The sequence below is a fragment of the Rhinolophus hipposideros genome, assembly GCF_964194185.1.
Source record: "Rhinolophus hipposideros genome assembly, chromosome: 4".
NCBI lineage: Eukaryota > Metazoa > Chordata > Mammalia > Chiroptera > Rhinolophidae > Rhinolophus > Rhinolophus hipposideros.
Window position 1 is genome coordinate 21144894 of NC_138050.1, and position 20606 is coordinate 21165499.

General features: G+C 45.3%; 1 protein-coding gene across 1 annotated transcript in view; it reads right to left on the minus strand.

The window, feature by feature from the left end:
- Nucleotides 1–20606, minus strand: part of ATP7B (ATPase copper transporting beta) — a 91784-nt gene that overhangs the window by 14163 nt on the left and 57015 nt on the right. Inside the window, exons 4-13 of the mRNA XM_081045389.1 lie at nucleotides 19082–19327; nucleotides 17359–17522; nucleotides 15331–15492; nucleotides 12639–12715; nucleotides 10921–11095; nucleotides 9497–9730; nucleotides 8746–8837; nucleotides 1153–1280; nucleotides 883–1037; nucleotides 601–681 (exon numbers count right to left, since the gene is read on the minus strand). Coding sequence (XP_080901515.1) covers nucleotides 601–681; nucleotides 883–1037; nucleotides 1153–1280; nucleotides 8746–8837; nucleotides 9497–9730; nucleotides 10921–11095; nucleotides 12639–12715; nucleotides 15331–15492; nucleotides 17359–17522; nucleotides 19082–19327 — 1514 coding nt within the window. The remainder of the gene's footprint in view (nucleotides 1–600; nucleotides 682–882; nucleotides 1038–1152; nucleotides 1281–8745; nucleotides 8838–9496; nucleotides 9731–10920; nucleotides 11096–12638; nucleotides 12716–15330; nucleotides 15493–17358; nucleotides 17523–19081; nucleotides 19328–20606) is intronic.

The following is a 20606-nucleotide window of genomic DNA, read 5'->3' on the forward strand; positions in this document are numbered from 1 at the left end:
TTAAAAAAGTTTGATAAACCTACATTTCTTAAGATAATGTACTTCATCCACTTTTTAAGCTCAAAAATGTATATTCCTTTGCCTCATATACAATGTTTAAAAAATATTTACTAAAAAGTATTAGCATTGCTTAGGAAGTTGCAAGGTATTTATGTGCACAGAGGACAAAAAATACATTTTTCTTATAATTTGTTAATATTATCATGCCATCAAAATCAGAAGTGAGCTATCTGCTATGGTATGTGACTCATAACCCCCCAAATGGACAATACTGCATCATATAAATGCTTTAAGCATTTTAACTGAGAGCCAATGGGTTTTTGTGCAATTATCTAACTAGAAAGCAAAGGTCATCTTTAATAAAAAAACCTGCAGAAGTAGAGTAACTGATTGTGCTACCCTGGCTAAGATGTTGCCGCCAATAAGTGAAGTAATCAAATAAAATGTAATGAGTAATGAAAGCCCAATATGTCTAAGACATGAAAGGAGTAACGGTAATAGACTATTTGAAACACAACCACCATAGAGCCACAGCATTCAACTTACAGGAAAGTATTTCTGAACAACACCAAAATCGATAAAACCGATTATAATCCATACCACCAACGTCAAAGTTGAAATGATGATGATAAATGGGACAAAATATCCACTAAACCGGTCAGCCAGTTGCTGAATGGGTGCCTATAAAAATAAAACACAAAGACCATGGGAAATTACAATCTGCAAAGAAGTGAAACACCACAGGCATGGACGAGGACCGGGCCTCTCAGCTTCCTCATTAACTCCCAAATCAGACAACTCCGCCTGATTCTATGGAACTCTTGGAATGAGTTCTAAAATGAGGAACCTAAAGGGATAGCATTTTTAAAATTTCTTCATTACCTTTGACATCTGAGCCTCTTCCACCAGTTTCACGATCTGAGCCAAAGTGGTGTCGTTGCCCACGTGGGTGGCATTAATGAGCACAGAGCCATGTGCGTTTATAGACCCGGCAATCACTGTGCTTCCAGGTTTCTTGGTGACAGGCATGGCTTCTCCTAGAGGTAGAGAAGAGAGACAGACCATCACGGGCTAAGCCCCGTTCAGCGTCCATGGTACCTAGCAACTGTGCTGATCCCCACCCGAAAGGGAACAAGAAACAAGTCACCTAACCTGTGATGAGGGACTCGTCGGCCATGGAACTGCCTTCCAGGACTTTCCCATCCACTGGGAACTTTCCCCCGGGAACAACCTTGATGACATCACCCCGCTGCACCAGCTCCATGGGCACTTGCTCTTCTCTGCAACAAATGCCACTCAGATTACACACATGGCCACTCACTGGAGCTCATCCTCTGGGTCTGTCACCCAGGCCGGGTTCTAGACGCACTGTTGGAGTGGTTACACTATATTTGCTTTACATTGAGCAGCAGTACTCACTGTATGTGTCATTTAGAGATTGAGTCAATATGTATTGTGCAGCTACTAAGTGCTAGGCACCGTATTAGGCACTGAGACTATAGTGAGACCAGGACAGCAAAGTCTCTACCCTCATGAAGACAAATTCTATGGAGGAAACAGACACCAAACAAGATAGTTCCAGTTATTAAATAACTGCTGTGATGAGAATGTGACTGGGGGGGGTTCTTTAGGTAGGCTGGAAAGGAGGAGGAGAAAAATGAGACGTCCTCTCACTTGGATGATGACATTTGAGCTGAGATCTGGATGACAAGAGGAGCCAAATTACGGGGAAAGGCCATTCAAGGGAGAAAAAGCAGCTAATGCAAAGGCTCTAAGGCAGGCAGGGAGGGTGCCTTTGAGAAACGGGAAGCCGGCAAGCATGACTGGAGGGAAATGAGTGCAGCACGCAGAATCCAGATCACATTCGGTCTCACAGAGCAGTGTGTGCGCTTTGAAAGTAAGGATTTCAGTGGGAAAGTGACATCATCTGGTTCCCATGTTCAAGTCATCTCTCTGGCTGCTGCATGAGAATGGGCTGGTGGGGTAATAACACAAGTTGAGGGAAGATTTAGGCTGCTGCAGCACCCCAAGCAAAAGGCATCAGCAATGTGGCTAGAGATGGAGTGAAACATAGCCAAGATGTCCTTAAGGCCTGCAGAGGCACTGAATGCATAAGGAAAGATCAAAGATGAGGTCTAAATTTTCAGCGTGAGCCACTGGGTAGATGAGAAATCATTCATGAGATGGAGACAACTAAGGAGAAGCAGCTGAGGCAGGGGGAGGGCAGAGAAGATGAAATGAAGATCTTCACTTTCACCTGCCGAGTCTGAGCCACCCATTCGACTTCCATGTAGAAATGTTAGGTAGGAAGTTAAACTACAACTGGAGCTGGGAGAAGAGGTCAGAGCTCGAGGTACTTACCTGGGAACAGACAAAATAGAGACGCATTTAAAGACATGAAATAGTTTTATTTGTTGTAAGCTCATTTGTTTTATGAGCTTACCTAGAAGAGTAACTGGAAAAGAGAAAGAGTCCTAGAACTAAGCCCTGGAACATGCCAATATTTGGAGGTTGAGCAGGAGCAGAAAGGCCCACAAGGGAGATGCAAATGGCCAGCCAGGGACGCGGAGAAAACGGAGAGCGAGGATCCAAAGGAGCGAGCAGCCAGCCCATCCTACCAAGTACTGCAGACGTAGTTACACAGATGCAAATGTGTAAAATGCATCACACTCTGCACTTAGAATTAATTTGTGCATTTCAGTGAATGTAAGTTACATCTTAATAAAAAAGAAAGAAAAAATTGTAAAGGGACATTACAGGGTAAAAACGCTGGTGAGAGGTTGAAATGTAGACTAAAAAGATGCAAAGGCTGGATTTGGGTCCATGGAAATTCCTCGGTGTCTTTGGCAAAAGCAACTGCAAAAACTGGTGAAGGCAGAAGCTCAACTGGAATGGGCTGAAGAGAGAATGTGAATTGGGGAAACAAAAACAACAGCTAAAGACAACTTTTAAAAGAAGTTCTGCTGTGAAAGGGGAGAAACAGCAATAGAAGAGGGAGTAGATTACGATAGGAAAGTGTGAAGTGTACATGTGTAATTGCATGCTGGTGGGGATGGTCCTACAGAGAGAGGGAGACAGAGACAGAGACAGAGACAGAGATAGTTAGACAGTGGAGGAGGGAGACGAAAGAGTAGGAACAGTGAGGAAATGCGAAGGAGGCCATCTGGTGAACCATGGCGGCCTTGGCAGCACCCGTCTAAAAGCATTACATGGGCCAAATACATTTACTTGTATAGAGAACACTGGCTCATGAACAAATGGTGAAAAAGTCAGAAAAGCGGGCATATATGATAATAAGCAGAACTCTGAGGTTATTTTACACTTTCCTTTCATTCTACAAAGGCTACATTTAAACAGCCAGAGAGGAATGTACAGGATGCCACGTTAGTGGTGTGAGAAGGAAAAACAGGCATGTACTGAATGCAGGGACTGTGCTAGATTTTTGTTATGTCTGACTGAATCTTTCCAAAATCCTATGAGCACAGTAAGTGATAGTTGCCTATTTGGCAAAAACCTGAATATTTCTTAGAAAGGCACAAAATTGAACACGCATGCCCATTTCTTTAAATGTTGTTATGTATGAAGGCATGAAACTTAGGAATCAGCTTGCACAGACAGATGTTTCGTACGTTTATATCAGTACTTTCTTTTTAAAAACCGATTAGGAACGTCCTCGGCCTAGTGACAGACTCCAGGCCTGTCTGACTCTGCAAGTCCAGCTCCGCCCACCACAGCGCCCCCTCCCTGCAAGGGTGTGAGGGCACACTGCTCCAGCAGTGCAGACGTGCAGGCGACAGGGCGGACGATGTGCCTGAGACGGACTAAGAGCCTGTGTGCCACTGTGTGCACCAGGTGCTGGGGACACAGCAGGGAACAAGGAAGATAGGGCCCTAACCGTGGGAGCTCAGAGCCCTCGTCACAGAGCAGCAGTGCAATCTGGATCGAATCCTGCTTCGAAGCCACAATGTCCTCCTTTCTACAAGGCCGGTTTTGTTCCCAGGATTAACTGAGATGACATGTGTCCCAAGTGGTTAGCACAGTGCCTGACATACAGAAAGTGACCCGTGAATGTTGGCGACTTTCATAACCACCTAATGGACGTTTTCACTATCGGCTGCCCTCTGTGTAACAGGCACTGTGCTAGGCTGGGATTACCAACAGGACAAATCGCGCCTTCATCTTGTGAGGTGTACAGCCTAGAAGCTAAAAGGAGACTCGTATGTGTACGTAAGTTTAATAATGACCATAATGAAACAAACGGAGTACTGAAAAGGAGAGACCTTTTAAGGGACAGTGGACATCAGACTGAAGCCCTGAGCCCTGGGAACAGATGTGTAAATCTGGTGGCTGGGCAGTGAACAAGGAGAAGGGGAGGATCTCTACTGTAACTTGACAATACTCTGCTTCTTTTTAGTCTTCCAGTGATGGAGACACCCAGGCTCCAACAGCGCCCTCCTAAGGCCTGTGTGCATGACCTGGAATTTATCATCCCACAGAGGTCTCCACTTGGCAAGAGGAGCCTGTGTCAGGAGAAGGAACACCTGCTCACTTCAGAAAAGGGGGTTGTGGGGGCTAATGGGCTGACTCTCCCCTCCCCCATAACCTAACCACGAAGCTTTAAACTGTTCGCTTATATGGTGATACTTGGCACATATGTCCACTTGGGCACCTTTCTATTACTAATGCTAATCTCTGCTTAATCTAACTTTGAATTTCCCCTTTGATCTGAGTCAATCAATCTTTCTAATCCTACACAGCTTAATTTAAAGTGAAGAGCCCTTTTGGGGGGCAAGGTAGCTCCTTCTGGTGAATTACCTGTAGCATTTCTTCCTCAGAAACGAATGCCCCCAAAATCCCAAGGTGTGGGAATACGCTTAAGACAAGTTTTTCCCCTTGCATTTCTTCAGCTTTAAGAGTTTCTGCCAGCAGCCTGTTTACCTCACCTGTCTTTTTCCTCATCTCACACAAGTTAAAAAAGACAAAGAAAACACTTAGAATGGCCCCTGGACTAGATAAAATTCGTAACTTTGCTTTCCCAATTATAAGAAACAAAAAACTTCAATGTGGGAGATTGGGGTCCAGGCTGTGCAGGCCTTTTAATGGCCAGCATACACACCTGCACAATTTATTTCTTTAACAGTTGACAGTCATTTCATTCCTTCAACTAGTCAGTGTCTGAGCGCCTGTCACGGGACTGCAGTCACCGAGAGCTCTCCGAGGTGACCAAGCCAGGCCTGGGGGACAGGAAAGGCTTCTGGGGACATGACACCTCAACCAAGACCTGATGGATAAGGAGCCAGGCGAAGGGAAAGGAAGAGAGTTGCCTGGGGGCAGGGATGATGTGTGCAGAGGCCTGGAGGCAGGGGAGCCTCTTCCTGGGAATGGCCAGTGGGGGCGGCTGGAATGACGGAGGAGCACCTGGACAAGAGACTGAGCCTGAGAGGCATACGGGGCACATGACAAGTCTCACATGCGTGTTAAGGAATGTGTATAAGGACAACAGCAAATCACCTGGAGGTTTTCAACTACAGACGAATACAATCAGATCTGTGGGAAAATACGTGGAAGGAGACCAGGCTGGAAGCAGGAGCGCAAGGAGGAGACTGTTACAGTGCTTCAGACAAAAGATAGCTGTGGCCTGAACAAGTGTGGGAGCAGTGGGAGGGGCAGTGTCTGAGGCCACCAGAGGCTGTGGAGCTAGAAGCAAGAGGACAGACATAGGACGTGCGGATGAGGGAGGGGGAGGAGTCACAGAGAATGCCCAGGCCTCTGCCTCAGAAGCTGACATGGGACGGTGCCATTCACAGACACAGTCAGGCAGAGAAAAGGAAAGAATCTGTGAGGGGAGCACAGAGGAAAGCTGTGCTAAATCCTGATGGGCAGGATATAGACAGTTGACTTTGAGTCCTTATGCTCACCCAAGAGACAGATTCCAACAGGCAGCTGAATACTGAGATCTGAGGGAGGTTTGAGAATGAAGACTTGGGGGCGATGAGGTGTCCCAGCGACAGTGTATAACACACCAAGACAACAGACAATACGGCCAACATGGAAACCCCAAGAATCATCAATATTTAAGGAATGAGGAGAGCAAAGAAAGTCCATGAAGGAGATAGCAAGCAACAGCTAGGGAAGAAATTATCACATGCCAGATTGAGCACCCATGCAGACGCTGCTATCACCCGAGACTCGGGATGGAGAGAAAGGACACAGATCCCCAGCAGAGGGACCGAGGAATAGGCCCATCTCGCTGAAAGGAGCCAGGAGAGGTGGGAAACTCCAGTGTCCTTTAGAAGGCGCCACACACCTGTCCATGCCAGCAGAGGCCCAGACGCAGGCGGGCCCTGCAGGAGGCAAGGCTGACTGGGGGCCCTGGCACCAGCACGCCTCATGGTACAGAGAGTCGAGCTCCTCAGGAGGGGCCGAGTGAGTGGTCTTGGCCCCGAGAGAGCAACGGGTGACGCTGGGCCCATCTCCTCCCAGCAGCCCGGAGCACCCTGTCAGGAAGGTGCAGTAGGAACAATAGGAACAACCTCCCACTTGACAGACAGGAACTGTACCAAACAGATGTTAACTGATGTGCTCCAAGCACAAAGCCCATCTGAGGAAAGCCAGATGGTCTTCTAGCTTAAAAAATGGTATCGCCACATGATGGTAGTCCTCAGGCACAGTGTGTCCACAGCCAAAAATGAATCACCATCTTTGGAAAAGAGCTGAGTTATGTGAGGTCAGCCCCACAGTCCTTCGGCATCTCAACTAGCGCTCGCCTTTTGGCCAAGATGCACATCTTTGGTATTCATGGAGCAGTCCTTACAATTACAGTCCATACTACCAAAAGCACTTCCAAATGAGAGGCGGACAGCAAGTGCAGCTGCCCACAGCTTTATTTCTGTTCTGAACGTTTTCACTTCTCAGAAACTCTCATGTCATTAATTTATAAGAAAAAAGCAGCCAAGGTGCATTACTAGTGTCGAAGCAGCCAACTGCACAAGGAAGCCCACAAGTGGCAACGCCTTTGTCTCACAAGGTCTTCCTATCTGGGAGACAGTTTAGCAGGTGGCTGGGAGGGTGGCTCTGTGTCTGCAGGGCTCCACTTCCAGCTCTGCCATTCCCCTGCTGAGGACTTTGGGCAAGTTACTTCACCTCACCAAGCTTAAGGTTCTCCCTAACGAAAGGGGTAGCTATCAGGGTAAAATCAGATATTTACGCACATGCTGAGTTGTGTACCTGGTACACAGAAAGTTCTCAAATGTCAGCTATCACCACCATAATTCTGAGTATTATTTAAAAGCCAGCATCCAGCCAAAAGCCAGTGCTGTAGTCAGCCTGTGCTTCATTCACTTTTTTTTTTAATTTATTGGGGTGACAATTGTTAGTGAAATTACATAGATTTCAGGTGTACAATTCTGTATGACATCACCTATAAATCCCATTGTGTGTTCACCACCCAGAGTCAGTTCTCCTTCCATCACCATATATTTGATCCCCCTCATTCACTGTTATTCATTCATGTCTCCCTCACTGGTTCATATTCTTGACACAGGCTCACTGAGTGCCCCGCTGGGAAGCAAGGGACCTGTGTCAGCCTCAGAGGACTGTCACTCAGAGGACACAGCTGGTGAACTAGCACTGGCAATAGTGTAATGAGTGGGCAAGTGCACAGTGGGAAGGGCTTGAATAGGTGAGTTTTGGGTATGTCATACTTGATGGCAAGAATCTGCAAAGGCAGAAACATTGAAGATAAATGAGAACTCGACTGAGGAAGGCTCCTGAACAGAGGCCCAGAGGGAGAGACGCCTCTTCCATGGGCGTGTGCGGGCGGGATTTCAGTAGTCAGAAACTGATGAATTTCAGCAGTCAGAAGTGAGATCACAGCTTAAAGGGGATCACAGTGGTGGGGCCAGAGAGATTTTAGGAATGTGAAGAAGGCCTACAAATAACCATTGCCTACAATATGAAAATGAGGTGGACCAGGGAAATATTTGCACAGAAGCCTCATTTGTAAATATATCCACATTATTATATATGCTCTAAGAGTCAGCATATGTAAGGGTAAAGAATGTGGACTGTGGAACCAATGGCCTAAATTATATCCCAGTTCCACTTAATACCTGTGTGACGTAGGCCAGTTGCTTAGCCTCTCTGAAGTTCAGTTTCCTCCTCTTTAAAATAAGGGTACTGACAGTCCCTTCCTCATAAAGATTCTTTTTTCTTTTCATTTTTTGGTTAGATTAAATACAAAGAGGTTAGCATAGTGTCTGGAAAACAGTAAATGCTATATAAGTTCCAGTAATAATGAAAATAAACATTATTATTTTTAATATTTGCCAACCTTACGAAGAAGAAAAACACTACTTCCATTTTCACTCTTTGGCAAGTTGAAACCCTTATCCCTCAGCCTGTCTGAATCCTCCAAGTCTTGTAAGAAAGACCCAGCTCATACTCTACGTTCCCTGTGAAGCTTTCCTTGACCACCACAATCCTTCCTCTTCTAAATTCCAGGGATATGAATCATCTGTGCCTTTCCTTTATCATTCAGCATACATAACACCACTGTGAACTCTTGCTTATCTTCTGGTATTTAATTGTCTGGTTTACTTAACGGGATTGAAGGAGGGATCTTACTGTACAGTCTTTGCCAGCCCTCATGAGATCTAGTATAATGTCACATACATGATGGGTGTTTGATGGGTATTACACAGAATGACATAAGTTGATCAAGAACTTTGGATGAAGATAACCCACCTGATGATAAAGTTGTCCTCACCCAGGGTCACGACGGTGGCTTCTGTGGCTTGGAGAGACATGAGTTTGGCAAGGGCTTCTGAGGTTTTGCTCTAAGAAATAACCAGAATGTAAAATGAGAGCTGATGCCTGCAAGAAAAGGCTGCCCCCTTAACACAGCCACAGCACACCCCAAAGGGCTCTCCCCGGACGGTGTGACTCCTGTCAATCCACAAACAGCCATGTCATCACCACACTGGATGTACAATGCCACTTAGTTCAATGAATTACATTTCAGACTGAAAAAAACAATACCAATCTACCCACTGACAGTTTTCTTTTAGGTTCAATCAAATTTCTTTCAGGGCTGGAGCCCCACGCTTTTATAGGATACATTAAAATGCTGGATACAATGCAGTGTGTTAAAAAATGGCATGACCCTAAGGTGGAAATGTGGATTTCTAGACTAATAAGCTATATCCTCAGTTATGTACTAAGAGGCGGTGTGACCTCTGACCTGAAATCCGGGGTACTTTCCATGACATGATGCACCTGAACAAAGGTTTTAATAATTAACCAGATTAGCTGGGATTTCGGAAATAGCGACAAATTTGGAGATTAGTGATCAAAGCACCTAATTATATGTACGGTTCACATTTCTTTAAGTCTTTCTCTAGGTTGTGTATAATTAGTAATTCTAAACATGGTATTCAGATGGGTTAAGATTTGTATTACTGAAGGAACAGTTCTTTTAACGTGAAACGGCAGTTACCTTTGCCACGTGTTCCAGCCACCGCCCGAGAGCAATGAACACAAAGAGCATGGGAGGTGTATCGAAGAATGTCACAGGGCTCTTCTCAGCCTTCTCAGCAATGGCCACCACCAGGATGACGAGAGAGTAGACATAGGCGATACTCGTGGCCAGCACAATGAGCACATCCATGTTGGCTGCCCCGTGTCTGAGAGATTTGTAGGCCTGTACATAGAAGTACCACCCACCGAGGAACTAAAAGACAGATGAAGGAGAGTGATGGCCATGATGAGCATGGCATGGTGTTCAAGGAGCAAACTGGGTGGAGATATTCTAGGCTCACCCACAATTTCGACATGATTTTTTCCTCTGGAATCAATGTTTTTGAAAACCATTTCCTGATTCAGAGGACTAATGGCCACAGGAATGGATAATCAAGGGCAGGGGAGAACTTTAAAACTCGGAGCACACAACCTAAGTGTCCATCAACAGGGGAATGGTGAAATAAATCACACGTCCTTATTACTGTGACTAACACTGTGCAGTCCCTTCAGAGAATGTGCTACATCTAGAAACTACTGGAGTGAAAGATGCCTGTGTTACATAAGTAAGTGAAAAAGGCAGTCATAAATCAGTATGTCTAGTATGTGTCTGCCTTATGTGAACATGTACACACACACATACATGGTATTTTCTCTACATAGATGAAAGACACACACCCAACTAGTAATAATACTAAGGTGAGGCTGGGAAATGGCAATGGTCTGAAGGCAGGGTGTGCTTAGTGAAAGAATATCTTCCTCTTTCCAAAGACTTCAGTATGGCTTGAATTGTTTACAATAAATGTACATTACATTTGGAATTAAAAAGAAAATACAGGAAAACACAAATTCAGCTTATGAAGACTTGCCCCCAGACAGTCCTAAACTAAGCATTTTAATATTAAGTCAAGAATTTTATTTTTCTATTCCAAAATAAATGGAGACCACCCTTCCCACTAGAAATGCAGCTAATTCCTTAATATCGCCCCAGACTACAAGCTCCATGAGGCTTGCCTCTCTTAACTTACAATTTCCTCAGGAACACATTTCTGCCACTCAAGGTAAGACATTCAAGAGAAGCATGAGCTCCAGGGTGATCCCGCTGCTGCTTCTAACAACAAATGTAAATTAAGCTAAACAATAAGCTAAGTGGAGACAAACTGGTTCATCAATCTTTGTAGCAAGGTGGTTGCTGTCTCAGGGAGACTTCAATCACCTGCAATCAAGTGTGAAACTGACAGTGAAACCAGGTCCTTTGATGTGCCCTGGGCTAGAGGACACCCCACTACTGGTCATAAGATGGAAAAAAGCAGCCCCTGGCTGGGCTGGGTCAGGAAAGCTGCAGTAAAGCGCTGGCCACACACAGGCATGGAGTGCAGAGGTTTTCCCCTTTCGGATACGTACCTGGACAAAGGTACACAAGATAAAGAAGATGAGATTTAGAATGGACAGTCCCGGAATGACGTTGTGATCCAGGACCATGGACTCGTGGGGCTCACTGCTGGGTATCAACATATAGATCATTAAACCCATAACCGGGATGCCAAACACCAGGCTGCAAAGGAAAGACTTCTTCCACCTGGAAAGCAATGAGCAACACAGACAGATTAGGTACTTCCTGCCACTTGGATGGTACGCTCCTGAGGACTTAGCTGCAAGACTTTGTCACATGTCTGGGACAGACCACCAAGGGCAAAAATGAAAGGGAGGCCCTCTCCCTGACACTGGTCATTGAGGGAGCATGCAAGAGTCTAAACTTCGCGGCAAGGATATTCCTGAGATGTTTAGAACCAGCCTGTACCTGCCTGCGGCTGACGTGTTACCTCCGAACTGTAGGTGAGGCGGCCATGCCCAGAAGCTGAGAATCCAGCCCCAGAGAAGTTTAACATCTCTGTCTATGCCTGCCTACCGCTTTTTCCAAAATGCAATCTTATACAGGTTCCCAAGAAAAAAATAGCTACACTACTGTATTAGTATAAACTTACTTATACATCTCCTTTTTAAACTATTACTTAAAATAGAGTCGAGACTTGTGAGTCTGTCTTGAACACCACAAAATGGGATGGGGGTGTGGGGACCATGGGTGACAGCGGTGGTCTTATACATTAGCTTGAGCATCCATGAAATTCTAACCAAGTGGTTGTGGACGCTCTAAGGCACCTTAACCCCCATCGGAAAAGCACTAGCCTGTGACATTAAAGTCTTATGCCCTCAGGTTGCCGCCCAAGGCCCCAAGAATCCAGCCCCTCACTAGCATTCCAGACGCCTGTCCTGCCAGCCCCTCCAGTGCTGCATGCATGCCCCCCCAGAGCAAACCACGGAAGAGTCCCGAAGGCTCTGCCTCTGTGCCCCTAGAAGACCCCCACTTCCACACCCACCAGACTTCCTCAGCCTAGGAAACTCCCACTCATTCTGTGAGGCCCAGATCCTGTGCTCTCTGCTTGTCTGCTTCTCAGACCACCCAGAACCCACTTGAATCACTGCTTATCATCCATTCTTTCCCAGCCAGAATATGGGCACCGCGAATAGACAGCATTCTATTCACGCCCTGCCGCTGGCACAGTGCCCTGCATACAACAGCGGCCTTGTGTTTGTTGAACGAATAAGGGAATATGTGAAACAATGAATGAACCCAGGTCTCTGGCTTCCCACGCCGTTTTCTTTCCACTTGGCCATAATTCCTGCCCTTGGATCCTAGTTCTAGAACCCATTCAAATAAAGTCTTAAAATATTGTAAAAGAAGAAAATCCACACTCCCGTCCAACTTCAGTGTTGTCCTACCTGTTAGCTACCAGCCATAGGTGGTTATTTAAATTAAAATTAGTTAAAATTAAATGAAATGAAAAATTCGGTTCCTCAGTCACTTTAGCTGCATTTCAAGTACTCGGTAGCTAGTGGCTACCGTCCTAGGCAGCGGCAGATAGAGAACGTTTCTGTCATCACAGGAAGTTCTACTGGACAGCATTCGAGGGTGAACATTGCAGGGGTAAAGGCAACTAAACCATGTGGGAGGCACCACGGGAAGCAGGGACGGCGACAAGCACAGGATGAGGCAGCATCAGGCCCGGGGAGAGGGAGACACTTAGACGAACGTCTCAGTTTATCTTTTTTGTTCTACCTACTGCTTTATTTCCACCTTGTGGTCCAAGTGATGAGCGTTGGGGTTTCTCTGGGCCGGGGAAGCACGAAAGCCGATTTCCTTGTCATTAAAAAGAGAGGGTGGAGAAACAAGGAGGAAGACACTTGGTTAAAACACGCATTGGTAGAAAGCATTTTACATCTTTTGAAATTAGAAACTTAATCTAAAAGCACCTCAGAGAAACGTACTGTTTTTTTCCTCCCACAACTTCTTTACCCAAATCATTCTACAAATCCTGTCACAGCTTCAGCACCATCTACGCTTAGAAGCTGTATCATCCCCAAGGAGATGGCTTCAGGTGGCAATTTCTGTTCCTTCTGTCAACAAAAGGAGCAGGTTCTGGGAGATAAGGTCAACATGTCCCAACGCTCATCGGTGTTGAGTTGTAAACTCAGAATTTTTGCATTAAGGAATCTCAAACATCCAGTGGTCTGCTACTTTCATTCTCTGCATGAGGAAACTGACAGTCAGAGAGGTTAAATACCCTGCCCAAATGCACCGCAGGAGCAAAAGAACTAGATCCAGTGCTCAGGTCTCCAGGCTGCCAGCCCAGGCCTCCTCACACTGAGCAGAGTGGGGCCACTTCAGCATCTGAAAGCCGTAGCTTCCACTGAGGCCTCAACCTTGTGTTGTTTCAGATCAACTCAAGCATTTCCTTTGCTGCCTGTCCCCCTTGCCCCCTCTGCCATATTTGATCTGATCATGAAGTCACTAATATCCTTTATCAATATACACAGAAAAAGCTGTCAGGAAATGTCCTGTCAGCCAGCATGATATACAGAGGGGCCCCGGAACTCTAGTGTTGGGATTTTACACAAAAAACTAAAAGTAATGGCGGGAGAAAGAGCCCCTAAGATTGTCTAAAGACAGATCCTTTGACAACTAATAGCGGCCTAATTTAACTAGGAAAAGATGCCCCCAAGTCACAAGAAGGGAGGCCAGACATTGGCAATAACCCTCTAATAAGGACAAAGAGGGGCTGTGCTGAGCTCAACGGGCTGGGGAGAGGCCAGCAAGGGCATTATAAGTAAGAGGGGTAACTGAGCCCCGCTTGTAAGTACCACCTCGACTCTCCCTACTACTTAGTCTGACTGTTTAGCCTCATCAATGCCATAGCACTACTGTTCTGTAAGACCTGTGGTACAGTAGCAACGGAAAGGCCACCGAGCTTGGAATGGAAGAGCTGGGTCTGAGTGCCAGTTCTGCCACCTTTCGCTGGGCACCAGTAAACAAAGTACGTAACCCCTTTGGGGATCTTTGCTCGTTTGATAAAGAAGCTGTGTTGTCTGCCTCTGAGCATGAGGCACTACTGTCCAGCAGCAGCAGCTGCAGCATTCTTTGCGTATCAAAAAACTCTGCCAGGCCATTCATCCTCTTAAAACAAACGTACACATGCACACACAAAATGAAGAGAAAATGAAAAACAACATTAAAAACCTGCTACAAGATAGTTCATTTCCCAAGAAATTTTGTAAGTAGTGGTTTCTGCTAAACTTCATTTATTCTTAACCATTAGTTGGTACAAGTTAATCCTGTTTGGTTTTGACTGTCTTAACCCATTCAGATCACCACTAATGCTCATCCTCGTATGGTGCAGTATAAGATAGACTTTAAAAACTATGTCTGTGGAGGGCCAGCCCTGTGGCTCAGGCAGTTGGAGCTCTGTGCTCCTAACTCCAAAGGCTGCCGGTTCGATTCCCACATGGGCCAGTGGGCTCTCCATCACAAGGTTGCCAGTTCAATTCCTCGAATCCCGCAAGGGATGGTGGGCTCCGCCCCCTGCAACTAAGATTGAACGCAGCACCTTGGGCTGAGCTGCCGCTGAGCTCCAGGATGACTCAGTGGGTAGGAGTGCACCCTCTCTAACCACAAGATTGCCGGTTCGACTCCCGCAAGGGATGGTGGGGTACGTCCCCTGCAACTAGCAACGGCAACTGGACCTGGAGCTGAGCTGCGTCCTCCACAACTAAGACTGAAAGGACAACAACTTGAAGCTTGAAGCTGAACGGCACTCTCCACAACTAAGATTGAAAGGACAAGAACTTGACTTTGGAAAAAAGTCCTGGAAATACACACTATTCCCCCAATAAAGTCCTGTTCTCCTTCCTCAATAAAATCTTTAAAAAAAAAAAAAAAAAGTATGTCTGTGGAAATAGTATGTCTGTGGACAAAATGAATGGGAAGGGAGGGAATGTATGAACACTATTCTAATTGATTTTTCAAAGGAGAAATTACCAAACTCTCCCATTAAAAAGAAGGCTTAGTACAGTGACAAAATGCATTATAATTGATTCCAATATCAACATTTGGTCTATAAATACTCGGTACAGATATAAATCATACCTGAAAATTACATTGAGGTGATTTAACCCCAGGTACCAGGTATTTTGGCAATATTGATGTTTCTCAGGGAATATCTGAAATTAAAACAATAATAATGTCTTTTTCCCCCCACTTTTTCCTACCCATTCACTGATTTTACCTCTCAGAATATCTGATATTTACTTAACTTCATAGTTTATTTTAAAACGATTCACCCAATGGGAAAAGTTGAAGGATTTTAGGTGACCTTTTTTGTTTGTTTTTTTGCTTAGTTATATTTTCTTACTTTTCTACAATGGTTATAAAATGACTTTTTTAAAAGGTGGGTATAATTTTTTTAATGAATGACTTACTTCAATAATTTTGACAATATCTCGTGGACCGATAATTTCAGGATCAAACTTCACTTGGGCTTTGCTGGTTGCAAGGGATACGGAGGCGTGGGTGATGCCATTCATCTTTGCAAGTTTGGACTCTATGTTGTGAACACAGGAAGCGCAGGTCATCCCGGTGATCTGCAGCACAAGACGACAAAAATCCCACGGACCCAGGATTCAGAGGATCATGTCAGAGGAACACAGGCAGCCACAAGCCTCGGAGCCTCTTCTCCTTCCACAGCACCCTCCCCAAGACTCTGAATGCCCATCTCCAAACCCCAAACCTTCCCCCAGGGGCTTCAAGGATATAAACAGTGGTTCTTTCCCAATTCAGGTATAGGAGACATAGCCACTCTACTAAGGCTTGACTTCCGGCTCTGATAATGATGGGCTTTCATAAACTACACTCTTCTCAGTCACCTCACCAGTAACACTAGGATAATAATGCACGCACCTTCTCTGCCTCAAAAGGGTAAGGGTAAAAAAAGGGTAAAAAAGGGTAAAAATTACTATAAGACCCGGTCTTTTATTATATTATATAATATATTATATATTTTTGCTCCAAAAGATGCATTAGAGCTGATGATCCGGCTAGGTCTTATTTTGGGGGAAACACGGCAACAGGTAGCACTGCACACCTGTGACTTGCCAGGCTCTGCCCTGGGTACTATCCTGCTCACACCCACCCTACAAGGTAGGTGTCGGGAGCCCCAGCACTGACAAACTTAAGGACTTGTCCAAGGTCACAGAGCAGCGAGTGGCAGAGCTGGAGCGGGTTCTGAGTCTGCGCTGCAAACCACCGCTCTGTGCACCATGAGGTGACGTCACAGACCAGGTGAAATGTCCCTGCCGCGACAGAGCCGGAACTCAAGCCCAGTGAGAGCTGCCAGTCTGCCACGCCATGCTGTATCTTGTTGAGACACAGGAGTGACACACACCATCCCTGTAATATGTATTAGGCAAACCAGACAACGCACTCTTCCACCTATCAGCGGTCAGCATTTTCCAGGATACAGTTAAATACAGACATAAAATGTCTGAACATGTGATGACAATATAACTATTGATATTGCTTCGTTTAAAAACAGTTTTCAATAAAAAATTGTTCAAAAAAAGTTTCCCTTTCCCAACAATATTTTTGTATCAGATTTTTCCACACGTAGGCCATGGTGGTCTGAGTGAGCGTGCGGAGGTGTCCACATGGAGACCTGGAGGTCTCAGCGCTATTAACGGCAGCAACCAAACACAGTAAGGAGGTGAAACTCTTTTACCTCAGCAAGACGTTCCTTGTGGGTTTCCTCTATGTCTCCCCTTATTTACACAAAATGAGCTTTGTACATTCAGTGCTTGTAAACATATCATATTCAAAATACTGACGTACCTGTTATTTCAATGGTTTGTTGACATGTGCAGGTGGTAACAGTAGAACAGGAAACACCACCACCGGCCCCCTCCACACGCCTGCCACCCAACCACACTGGGAACAGCAACCACCTTCACCCCAGACTCAGTGCTCTGGGACAGTCTTGTCCCCAGTTACCTTCTAGACGTCCCTGTCCCCAAGTACAAGCCCTCTCCATCTGTGATGGCACTGCCTACCATGCTGACTCAGCTCACCTAGCCTCAAGAGACCGCCGGCATTCCAGCTTCCCTCTATCTAGGCTTCATGGAGTGTGTTCATGTTCAACTCTCTCAAATCACTGATTCAGGACAATTGTCCTTTTAAATTCCTCTTTCTCCAACACTCCCACCACCTCCTCCTTCTCCTCCTAATATCCTGAGTGTACCCAGTGGGATCCACTCCTGTGACCTTCTGACATAACTGACACCCCTTCACAAAATGAACAGGTCCTTGTTGGCTTCAATGCAAAACAAAACACCCAACAGCAGCAAGATGGCGGAGGCTGACTGGTCACAGCCATGGCTGCTGTCAGAACACATCTGCAGGTTGTCAGAGGCCTGCTGTCCTCTAGGTCCCAGCTCCAGCTCAGTCACCATACTTACGATCAGCTCAATGTCTCCATCGGAGCCTGCGTAGTCTTCCATTACTGCTGCCTCAAAGCCCAAGTCCTGGATGAGCTGAGCTATCTCGAGTGGCTGGATGACTTCTGGATTATACTTCACCTCTGCCTTTCCGGCCATCAAGGCAACTAGCACGGAGAGAATACCTGAAACCGTCAGGCCACAGCTGTAACACTCTAGGCAAGGCCTCTGGAGTGACATGTTCAACATAACCAAACAAAGAAAAACATGTGCTCCAGACGTCTCTAGAACAGTGGTTCTCAAACTTGCCTGCACGTTAGGATCGCTCGGGGGAGCTTTTAACTATCACCATGCCTGGCCCTTACGCCAGAACAATTAAATCAGAACCTCTCAGGTGGGTGCCAGGCATCTTTTTATTTTTAAAGTTCCCCACGTGATTCTAATGAACAGCAAAGCCTGTAACCACAGTTCTAGAACGATGTTTCTCACACTTTAAAGGCCATAAAAATTAACTGAGGACCTTACTAAACATCGGATTCTGGTTCCGATGGCCTGGGGTGTTGTCTGAGGTTTTGCATCTCCCAGGTGATGCAGAGGCTACTGGCCCAGGCCACTTTGGGTCAGATGCTAGAAGACACGGATGGGTGTACGCACCTCCTAGTAAGGGATCCAGTCTGCAGCTAGCAACTAATGTTACATAAAACACAGATTTTTTTTCTCCAGTCGCTTTTCATATAAAAAATAATAATTTTCAAAAGTGGTTTTCCTTACTTTTTCAGTTTCTGATCACTTTCAGGAGTGAAAAAGAACTCACACAGGCCATGTTGCTAACACTATTGTGTTAGTTTAAGGGGGACAAAAAGGCTCATTCAAATAAATGAAAGCAATGATGTGCTTTAGAAAAGATGCCATAAGGGATAAGAATGAAGGATTCGAGCCAGGAACAGAAACACAGGCACTGTGACATACAGGTTAAATTTATGAGCAGCCAGCCCACGGATAAGAAAGGAAGTTTTATAACACCTCAATTTGAGATTGGTCATTCTAGAGCCCCAGGAAGCAATAAAGCACAGTGAAAGAGAGGCTGAAAAAAATGTCATCCTAATTTAGGGTTGATTCTAAGGGCCAAGGGACCAATCAGAAAGACAAATGGAACCACTGGAGTGAGGAAAGAGAGAAAGTTTTCTGACTCTGGTGGTAAGGGAGAGTCATGGTTGAGATATTTTCCAAACAAAAAATTGGGACAGGATTTTTGTTGCACTTTCAGGTTTAAGAGCGTATTGGAAACGTAGTTTGAAGGAGAAGACTTTGGCAATTCCATAGCAGTCTACAGTTTATAGGGACAACAGGACCTAATATTTGAAATTAGAACTTCACAAAATGCAGTCTGTGTATGCACTTGATAGTGAGAGGTTGATGGGATTGGAGGGGAAAGATAAAGATACTACTAGGACAAGCTACTTGAGGAGGCCACCCTCTAAATTGGATTTCCCATGGCTAACTTACTCAGAGACACATTTTACCTCAAACAAACTAAATACTTCTTAAAGAACAGATGCCAACTACCCATGAACATTATACAAACCGCTATACTATTGCATTATGAACTTGCTACCAGATGATCAGGGCTACCGATAAACAGTCAATGGAGAGTCTGAAAGCACGGTGCCCCATTTTGCTGACTGCAGTGTCTGACAGCCCACATGTAGCAATTCCCAGTGTAACTCGGGTGTATGTCTCTTACCAGCTTCTTTCTGCAGGTTTCTCTCTATGTTAGACACGCAGGACGCACAGGTCATGCCTCTGATCTGTAAAAAGCACCTCTGTGGTGCCACTGCTGAGGAGGTTTGTGGGGACGTTGCCGAGCGGACAGGGCTGTGGATTTTAGGGGTACCCCCAGCATGGAGAGACACTTTCTGTGTGGACACAGGTGTGCCAGCTGCCGTTTGCGCTGTGGAACTGGCCGCACTGTGGTTTCCAGAACCGTTTGCTAGAATAAAATGTCAGAAATCATTCAAATTAGAAGGATAAATAGTTGGCTTTTTTTCATAGCAGGAGGTTCAAGCCTGACAATATTCAAAGGAAAGCTCTTGGAGAGGGTGTGTGGTTGGTGTTTTCATCACTCTCTCTCTCTTCCCACAACCAGAGACAGAGGCACACAATTACAGACACATGAAAATATGTCGATACTTCAGGAATGGAATGCCTGGCTAGGGCAGGGGGTCCAAACTGCGGCCCGGGGGCCAACTGCGGCCTGCGATCCATTTTTTATTGGTCCGCAGCAAATTTTAAAAATATATTTAGTTTACTTAAATAAACCAGGTGAGGCAATACATACTTTACCTCGAGTGAGTGGCCCGGCTGTTTGTGTATTTTACCGCATATGGCCCTTGGTAAAAAACGTTGAAAAAAGTTTGGACATCCCTGGGCTAGGTGATGCTCTAATTCGACCATGATGACTACAATAATAAGAACTCACCAGGCACTCTGCTAAGCACATGTACGACCTCCTTCAATCCTTAAAATAGCTATGTGGTAAATACTACTATCCCCATCTGATAGGTAAAGAAATTAGTTATAAGAAATTAATTTGCCCAAACTCTTCAGCTCCTAAGTAGTGAAGTTAGCTTTGAACCAGGTCTGCTTAACTCCAGGATCTGTCCTTTTAACCACTACCTCATTCTAGCCAGCAGAGGTTCGCTCACTCCTCATGGGAATCAAAATGGCCCAAAACACCTTGATTGAGTTGTTTGCCTCTTTCTTATTGTTTGTAGAGTCCTGTATACATTCTGGACATGACTCCTTTGTCAGTTGAATGCACTGCATGCAGATAGCTGCTTCTAGTCTGTAGTCTGTTTTCACTCTTATCTGATGGTGTCTCTTTTGATAAAAGAAGTCCTTAATATTAATGAAGCCCAGCTTATCAATCAACAAAACCAACTTTAATGATTAGTGTTTTGCTCTATTCATACATTTATCTACATCAACGTTATGAAAATATTCATGACCTTTTCTTCTAGAAGCTCTATTATTTTAATAAATGTCCACATTCAGGCCTATGATATTCTTCACATCTTGAGATGTTTTGCACATTTTCTGAAGTGCTAACAGTACTTCTACTCGCATTCTAAGAGTCTAGCTGATCGACATTTTCAGCACCTTCATGGAAGACCCTGCCAACTACCCAGTACTCTGGCCTTACAGGATCCCCGCCTTGTTGAGCAGAGACCATCACCTCACCCACCAGCACAGCTTTAATCTCTTGGACT